We start from the raw sequence: 9,468 nt of genomic DNA, 5'->3' as shown, positions 1-9,468 counted from the left end.
TGGCCATAGTATAGGCCAGCTCGCACCGGCAGCTGTTGGAGGAAGAGGTCAGTGAAGAGGAATCCACCGTCATCTGTTCCTAGCAAGGACAGCGTGCTCTCCATGATCTGGAGAGTGGTACCACCACCCAGGCCCGAGAGAGAGAGGAGTTTCTCGGCCTGCTCTGCGTGGGAGAAGGAGTGGTGCTGCAGCAGCAGCGCCTTGAGAGCGGTGCATTTCCTTCTTTCATTTGGTGGAGGGATCCCAGAGCAGGGTCATCACACGGCGGGTGAACAGCGGATCCAGCAAGGTCACCACATGATGGCATTTTGTGTAGTCGGCTGAAATGCCACAAAGAGCAAACGGAGCTCCAACGTGCACGAACCGCGAAGGAGGGTCGTGAAGCCAAAAATCCAGCAGCTTAACTGCCACAGAAAACTAAACAGCAGTGACGTTTGTAGGGTTACTGAAGTTGGGCCAGCTGGTATATAATGATGTGCTGCATGGTGGCTGGCTGCACAGCTATGGTTAGCATAACAGTGAAGCTGGAGGATGAACGCTAACTTTTTGCACTCGATAAAAGTTAACGTGAAGGTTCCTGATGGTTAGAGACAAATGCAGTCGTATGGCAGGATGCTGTAAACGGACCAAACTTCAGCCAGGAGAACAACTGAGATAATCCATCCACAATACGAGGTCAGTCATTCATATACTGCTGCATGGGCTGGGCATAGTGATAATAAAAAACGAGAGAGGACAACAATGATCACTGTTTTTAGCGGCTTGTTCAGATTAAATAGAACAAGATACAAAACATTAAAACATGTTAAAAACAAAACACCTTAATAAACAGAGTAATTTGGAAGCAGGATTCATCAGGTCATCACTTAAAGATTGGAGCTGTGAATGTTGTAATGCAGTACAGATGTTATTATTATCACCGTCACATCCTGTTTATGACAGTTAAAATAAATAACATTCACATAAGGAATAAAATTGTCTCATGTAAACTGTATGTGGTGTTAAATATTACTGTTCTTTAATGTCGGTCATAAGGCTGGTACTTCAAGAGCCATATATTTTATGAGGTGTTACTCATTGTGAAAAATTTGAGAACCGCTGCATTAGTTCATAAGGATTAACACGTGTGTCACACTGAGACCGCAGGTCCTTTAACTCTCCAGCAGAGGGCAGATGAAACAAGCTTGTGTAAGGAAGAGGACTGCCTTTCTAGTATTGTGCAGCACTTTAGGAACACTTTTGCACTTTATTAAAAGCACTTTAACTAGCACTTTATTTAGCATCGCACTTTAGGTATAGATTTTCACATTAATAACATTTGCACACAAGAGGTTTAATTATTTATTGAGTATTTTAATAATTAGCAAGTAGCCTTTTTCCAGGTCCTCCAGCTGCTCCACATTAAGAAATGTTGTGGTTGTCTGTGAGGAGGAAAGAATTAAAGAATTAAAGTAACGTGTGTGCAAAGAGGTAAAGGTGGTGCAAAGAATTGGTTGAGATGTTGAGATGTGATTGCTCGCCTGTCTTTCCTGTGTGCTCTCCAGGGTGCAAATGTTTGTCTGTTTAGTCCTTAACAGCTGAGAGTATTTAAGGCTGCCAGCTGTTATTGGATGTGAGTGAGTGTTGTGCTTATATTGTCTGTTTTACCCTTTTATTATTTGTTATCTTATGTGCAGCACTTTGTGATTCTGTCTAGAAAGGTGCTATATAAACAAAATTTTATTTATTTATTTATTTAAGAAAGCTCGACATGCAAGTAACTGCCTTAGAGCTATACAGGCAAATAAATGCCTCTTGTTTCCGCCATACTGTGTCTTGGTCTTCCTCACTGTAAATCCAGCCGTTACAGCAAGCTATTGTAACGCTCTCACTCCGGCCTAGTGATTTTCAGACTTTTCCCTAGCATACCCTATGGAAGAGGATTAGGGCCACCGAAAAAAAAGTGGGTCTTTTTTTCTGACTTTTGTCTCAGAATTCTGGAAAAGAAGAAAAAAAGACCCACTTTTTTTTTCAGTGGCCCTAATCCTCTTCCGTAATATCCTCCGTTAGAAACTGAACAGAATTCATACACACTGACGCCACAATTTTATTTATCTAGGAAAGGAGATTAATAAAGACACTTGGAGAAATAAACTTATCAGCAGTGTTTTTTGGCTTGTTTTTGGTTTTCCCTGCACCATATCATGACATCAAGCATTACATTTTTTTACAGCATTTAACAGCATATTTGTATCCTGATCATCTGCTGAAACCCTGCAATGGCTCCATGCACCCAGTTTGACAACCAGCCAAGCTCATCTCCTTTACATGTTACTTTCAAACGTCCCTCATTACTGATGGATATTTCTCACATCCAGATGAATAGTATCAGCCTTCTGGGATTTGTCTTACCTGGAAAACCCAAGACTGAGAGTTGTCTAAAATGAAGCAAACTGTAGAACTTTCTTTGGTGTTAATTACAGGCTAATGTAGTATCTGCAGTTTGGAGTGAGTTTGACTTTATGTTGTGTAACATGGCAAATGGTCTGGTTCTTATATGGCGCTTTTCTAATCTAAGCACTCAAAGCGCTGAACGACTAATTCTAAACTGACTTCCAGACTCTGATGGATGCATCGGAGAGCAACATGGGATTAGGATCTTGCCCAAGGATATTTGGCATGCAGACTGGTGGAGCCTGGGATCGAACCGCTAACCTTCTGGTTAGTAGCTGACTTAGTCTACCGCCTGAACTACAGCCACCTAAAAGGTGTATGGTTACCTAAGTCAAAAGAATAATTTTACTGTAACTCAATACAATAGAATATGCAAAGCTTAGCAATGTTGAGCAAATGAAAGAAAGCAGTCATATTTGTTTAATATGTGCATTGAAGGTCATATCATGGAAAAACAGCTGTTTACTACCTTGCACAGTGCAATCAGTTTTCCTGCTAGAAATTTCACAGTTCCCGTTAGAGCCAATAACCAAAGTAAAAAAAAACAAAAATTGATCCCATTCAGTAGCACTTAACAGGTCAGTTCCCCTACCCTGGAAAACTAGCTCATGATCCTCATGCAGTCACTACAGTAACACTACAGTAACACTACAGTAACACTCTCAGTCTCAACACTTATTAGTCTTAATAAAGGTTTACAGCTGTCACACACTGCCTTAGAATAGTTTTGGTACACTGATGTATTAACCAACCAATATACCTTTCTAGAGCTAGGCCTAATAAACACACACACACACACACACACACACACACACACACACACACACACGCATGTGTGAACTTCAACTGTGATGAGAGTCCCGTCACGGTTAATGTTGTTTCTTCAGTGCTTTTCCTTCTGATGTTTGGAGGGCGAAAGGAAAGAGCCAACATCCGTGATCGTATCTGACAAATGAAATAAGAGTGATTTCCTCAGGGTAACTCTGACAATTAGTGGATGGACATAAAAGGTCTTACAAGCTGATTACGCATGGATAACCCAATTTAGAGCAACTAGAGCAAGTGATAGGGAGGGTCATACTGGAAGGTTGTTAAAATGTTTTGATTGCTCCCTCCCTGTGACCACTCTGACTTGGGTTATACCAGTTCCTGTCTTCAGTCTTGTGATCTTTTTTAGGTGAAATTTGTGGTCAGAATGAGCAAAGATTATTTTGTGCTTTAAATGATTTCTCTGAAAGGTTCTTTTTTCAGGGTGGAATGATCGCACAGCACACACGTTTATTGACTTTGAAAAGAAAAACTGGGTAAACAAGTTTGAATTTCATTTGGATTTCTCTAATCTACACAACTTTTTAGGATCACAGTGGGCATCTGGTGTTTTTCCACTGCCTTCCTGTGTTTACTTGTGGAGCCCTGGTTCCTCACCTACCATACTCACCTGTCATCCACTGACAACAGTCAGCAAGTCTGTAATTAAGACCAGCGCAGTCATCTATTCTCTGCCAGTTTGTCACCCATCTCACTTACCTCACTTAAGTCACTGCTTCACTCCCCTGCAGCTCAGTTACCTGGACGCTGGTCTCTTTGGCATGTCTCTGTAACCCACTCCTCAGAATCAAAACTGTTCACCGCTTTAATCTGCCTGTCCTCCTGCCTCCTCTGTATTATCAGGAAAACCAGGTTGGAACCACATTCCCAGACACTCCCTCAGTTGCCCTCCCCAGAGCCTCACGGCCTCCACCTGCAAAATGAGTGTTCTTCTCGATTCCTTGCATTAACTCCAAACTTCAGAACCTAATAAAGTCCTGATCAAAAGTTTAAGAGTACTTGAAAAATGGTAAAAAATAAATAAATAAATAAAATCATATTTTGCATGGTTGGATCTTAACGAGGTTCCAAGTCGAGCTTCAACATGCAACAAGAAGACTGCCGTGTCCCCACCTCTGTCTGCCCCCACGCTTCTGGGGGCATTGCTGCAGCTTCCCACCCTCATTATCAAGCACATTTGTGACAGAAACACAGGCATTTTCATAGTCACACACTCAAACAATATAGGACGAATAAAAACTAAAAAAGGACTGGTCATTGGCATGGTCTGGACTTCCCGTAGTTTACGATAAACTCCCTGTTCTTTGAGGTGTTGAGCTGTAGGAGGCTCCTCTGGCTCCAGACAAAGTCGCTCACCAGATTTCTGTTCTCATCGTCTCTGCCATTCCTAACACACCCCATGATGCCTGTGTCATCTGCAAATTTCTGACACATCACTGAGCAGAAGTCTGAAGTGTATAAGGTGAAGAGAAGAGGGGCCAGCACCGTGACCCGAGGTGCACCAGTGCTGCTGATATCCTTCAGCCTGATATAGTGGGGTCTTTCCGTGAGATGGCTGCCGATCCAGGTAGCCTCTCCTCCACGTGTCCTGTAGTGCCACCTGCAGGCACTGCTTCACCTACCGCTGACTTGATAATTGACCTGTCCTTTATTCTGAAGGTCACCTTCTTCCTGTTGAGGACACCCTTCACCACCTGTAGTTTTTATTAGAAAAACATGCTGCTGGATCCACTGATAAGGACAATGAAGGGATCGCCGGCTGTCTGACTGACTACATGAATATCTGTGTGGATGAGGTCTCCTCTGTCAGCGGATTCAAAGCAGTCTGTCTGCATTTCCCGACACAGTGTGGTGAAGCAGAGGGGTGTACTGTAGCTAAACAACGTTATGGTCTGCCTTTCAGAGTGGGGGTAGAGGTGTGACTCCGTATGCATCCCTTACATTAGCATGCAGTAGATCAGTTGTCCTGTTATTCCTAGTGGACAGTTCACAAACTGGTGGAAGCAGGCAAAGTGGAGTCCAGTGAGACGTGATTAAAATCCCTACAGATAATGAAAAGTGCCTCTGAGTACTGTCTGCAGCCACAGGCAGCATCTGCATCATTAATTATTCAAGAACTGTTTTGGACTACATTTTGAAAAAAGCAAACTGAGTCTAACTAATTAAGGTTGAGTCTGTCATCGTCAGCATCTACATGGATGTTAACATCAATCAGCAGAGCTGTTTTATAGTTGCTGTGTGGGACGCTCGAGGGCACAGAAATAGGAAAGTGAATGGATGCAAGCGCCTTGAGGCCACTGTTGTTGTGATTTGGCGCAATATAAATAAAATTGAATTGAAAAAATGCACATAGAATGATGATTTAATTGGTTCTTTAAGCGTATTAAAAGGGCTTATATAAGTTAATATATAATCCTGGACTCCCTTGTGGGGACTATATCGTCCTCCTGGGGGGATCGTGTGATCTAGGCTGTGCTTGGGAGAAACAGCCTCCACAGTCTAAACTAACGTGTTTTATTGTTGGACTCCTTTAAAGGAAACAAGTTACAATTTTTACATTGCAAAATTGAAGTAATTAACTTTCATCCATTGCCTACTGAGAAAAGAACGTAATGAGAGTACGACTGCACTACCAGATAAACACTTCTCATTTCTCATATTTGTTTTTGTTACTAAGCTGTGTACATACTGGCAGCACTTCACTCATCGAACATTGCTTTGTAGTCGATGTCTCGTGGCCATTCCCCCTCTGGCTTCCTACCACTCCTCCTCCTGACTGTGAACACTGCTGCCTGAGCCCAGCCCCTCCTCAGCCTGGGAGCTGCTTTTACTCAAGCACCACAGCAAAGGGACACAGGAATCATGACTCCGCTATCGAGGGCAGCCTCTATGCAAGCTCCTCCAACAACAGACACCTTTCCCACAGCTGATCTTCAAGGCAGAATACATCACGAAGAATCTCTAAGGACCTTTTCTTTCATCTTTCCTCTCTGAAACTCACATTTAAGTTTTCTGGAATTCAAATTTTGCTACGACGAGATGAGTGTGAAAAAAAAGGCTGCACTTGTCATCAGCTGGCAGAAGTCATTTTCCATCATGGCCCCTTGGAGGAAAGGTAAAGTCTCCTTTTTTCCTCTCATAAAGTCCTGAAGCCTTGGAAATGGCTCCGTCGTCGTTTGCACAGTGATGTCCGTGACTTTTGTTTCTCAGCTGTTCTTGTTCTTCAGTGTTTTGAATCTTGAGCAGCATGTGAGAGTTATTGTTCTATAAAATTAAAAGCTGATGTCAGTTTCCATGCTTTTGTTTGTGGTACTTGTGCAACTACTAGCAAGCTTTCAGTTTGTAACCATTTAATCACCAGTTAAAGGACAGCCACTAATTTCATCAACACAAAGACAGCACCAAGAATGGGAGAGACTAATAGAAGCAGTTCTGACTCGAGTTACCGTGCTCCTGCACATTCTTGTCTTATCTTAATGGTTTTTGATAAGATGGGGCCCCACTGACTTTGATAAAGAAGACCAAGTAGCACGGATGGATGGCACCGTGGTCAGGAAGCAGTGGAAAACATAACAGGGGCCCCAGCTGTGCCTTCTGTTTCAATGTAAGCTCAGTGTAGGAGGCAGGTGCAAACATATGCTACTAGCTTGATTTCCTGCCCTCACGGCAGGGCTCATCGGATTTATTTTATGTTTGACTGCAGATAAACTGCAGTGGAATTCCTGTTGTGAAACTTTGTTATGCAAATATTCTTTTTAGTACTCAAGTCTAACTGCAATAATAAGACAACACATTTAGAAATGTTCTATTGAAAACAACATTGCTTTAGAAAATAAGAAAGGGCTATGACTGGGGATGCTGTTTTCGGTCCCAGGCCAGTAATGACCGATGAGCTGGGAAGGACTGAAGGGCTCGATGCTTGACTTACTTTGTCATCTGTTCTGTGTACATAAAATATAAAGGCAATGTCAGTTTCCTTGTTTTTGTTTGTGATACTTTAGTCGGTTGAACAAATCCAGGAAAAAACTGCTGATTTGTCATAATTTATTCAGAATAAACAGTTTCACCAAGATTTAATGACTAAAGACAATCACTAGTTTTCATCAAATTGATCCAGACTAGAATTTGATGACTTCTCCACGTCCCTAACAGGAAGCATCAAATTAGACCTGATGGATGTCTCGTAGACAAAAACACACTGATAATATTCCACCACCTTGGCTCTAAGCCCAGAAGTATGGAAGCCCGTTTCCACCACTAAAAACAAAAAAAGGATCCATAACTCAAAATTTCGAGTTATTTTCTCAAAATTTCGACATATTAACTCGAAATTTCGATTTATTAACTCAAAATTTTGAGAAAACTAACTTGAAATTTCGAGTTATTTTCTCAAAATTTCGACATATTAACTCGAAATTTTGATTTATTAACTCAAAATTTTGAGAAAAGCAACTCGAAATTTCGAGTATTTTCTCAAAATTTCGACATATTAACTCGAAATTTCGATTTATTAACTCAAAATTTTGAGAAAAGCAACTCGAAATTTCGAGTATTTTCTCAAAATTTCGACATATTAACTCGAAATTTTGATTTATTAACTCAAAATTTTGAGAAAATAACTCGAAATTTTGAGTTATTTTCTCAAAATTTCAAGTTAGCGCTGCCAATCAGTAATCTACGTGAATGACGTCATTTCCTCGTTACCCAGAAGCTGAAGCGTCAGCTACAAATGCTACAGCTAAGCTGTATTACATCCAGTTGCACAGATTGCTGAGTGTTTTCAGCCTGGCTTCACAAATGATGAAATCCCTGTGTTATTAGCTGAATCACACGGTGTTACTATCAGCAAACGTACTCGCCAAAGCGCCAATTTGTTGGGATCCGTTTTTGAGTGCGCGCTCCTCTGCGCCATATGCTTCCGGGTAACAAGAAAGCGACCTCATTCACGTATATTTTTGATTGGCAGAGCTAACTCGAAATTTTGAGAAAATAACTCAAAATTTCGAGTTATGCATACTAGCTTTTTTGTTTTTATTTAGTGGCGGAAACGGGCTTCCATACAGAAGACCAGCCTTCCTAAAACAACAAAAAATGCTTGGCTGCTCCACCTAAGCCTCTTCTTCTGCAGCTCCAGATGATAAGTGGTCAGTTTAACCACCCACAGTGACCCTGACAAACACACACCACAGCAGGGCTGTAAAAATAGCAGGCCTGTCGCAGCCTGTTTATGACCTCGTGTTGTCAGAGGCCAACTAAACCAACACCTAAGCCCAAAGGCTTTCCATATGTGTTCTGTGTTGTAAATGTCGTTCTCTGCATTAAGAGACAGCCAGAGGGCACAAACCAGAAGGTTTAGTCCACATCTATAAGAAAAGTAAAGGGCTCTGGAAAACCACCTTTTATAAGAGCGTGTGCAGTTTGAAGGTGATTTCATGGGAAGAAAAAGTGCTTCACTTAAGGGTGTATGATGATCGTCTTTGGAGCCACATTCACAGTTTGTATTTCTTCCATTTATGATACTTTTGCTTATTCAGCATGTTGCACACATACAGTATACTTTTGTCATGTTTTTTTTATTTAGAAATAAATATTATCTTTATTTTAAAAATCATTTTTACTGGAAACTTTAAGTAACATAGCCTTTACCCAATAAATATCACAGTTTAGCTTCCTCACCTGGTTACTGGCATCACAAATGAAAGAAACAACTGAGGTTATTATCATATCAGCATTATTATTGGTTGAAAAATGTCCAGCAGACAAAAAACATCTGATGTCACCAGAGCTGCTTAAAATGATTTCCAGACAACTGCTCACATTAAGCATTTGTATTATTATTATTACAGTTTGGAAAAGCTGCAGATTAAACACAACCTGGACAACTTTATTTGTTATCGTAATAAAACAAATGATTCTGAGATGCCAAAGTTTTTGTTATTTTTTTGAGGAAATTCATTTTGCAAACATGTAAGTTGTAACGTTGGGTTGTGTTGTGTGGTTGAGAAGAGGCGGCAAAACACCTAGCAGGCTAGGCGGAAGGATACACACCCACACTGGTATCAGTAATCCACGGTGGTTCTTTAATATTTAATACGGTTGCTAATTCTTCAGCAACCGTATAAAAGCCCGGCTGAACGGCTGCGGCTCAACAACAAAATGCCCAGCGTTCATACAACCCAAGCGTTGCAAACAAAACAAAAAAAAGGG

The 9,468-nt window shown here is 41.2% G+C and overlaps 1 protein-coding gene across 2 annotated transcripts in view; it reads left to right on the top strand.

Moving 5' to 3' along the window:
• Nucleotides 1–6,102: 6,102 nt before the first annotated feature.
• LOC113035038 (uncharacterized) overlaps nucleotides 6,103–9,468 on the top strand; it is a 33,638-nt gene continuing 30,272 nt past the window's right edge. For both annotated transcript variants that reach the window (XM_026190284.1, XM_026190283.1), the window contains exon 1: nucleotides 6,103–6,376. In XM_026190284.1, the coding sequence (XP_026046069.1) occupies nucleotides 6,301–6,376 (76 nt within the window). In that variant the 5' untranslated portion in view covers nucleotides 6,103–6,300. The remainder of the gene's footprint in view (nucleotides 6,377–9,468) is intronic.

The sequence above is a fragment of the Astatotilapia calliptera genome, chromosome 13 (genome assembly GCF_900246225.1).
Source record: "Astatotilapia calliptera chromosome 13, fAstCal1.2, whole genome shotgun sequence".
Classification (NCBI taxonomy): Eukaryota; Metazoa; Chordata; class Actinopteri; order Cichliformes; family Cichlidae; genus Astatotilapia; species Astatotilapia calliptera.
The sequence above is the reverse complement of the archived record's forward strand: the minus strand, read 5'-3'. Positions and strand labels throughout refer to the sequence as shown.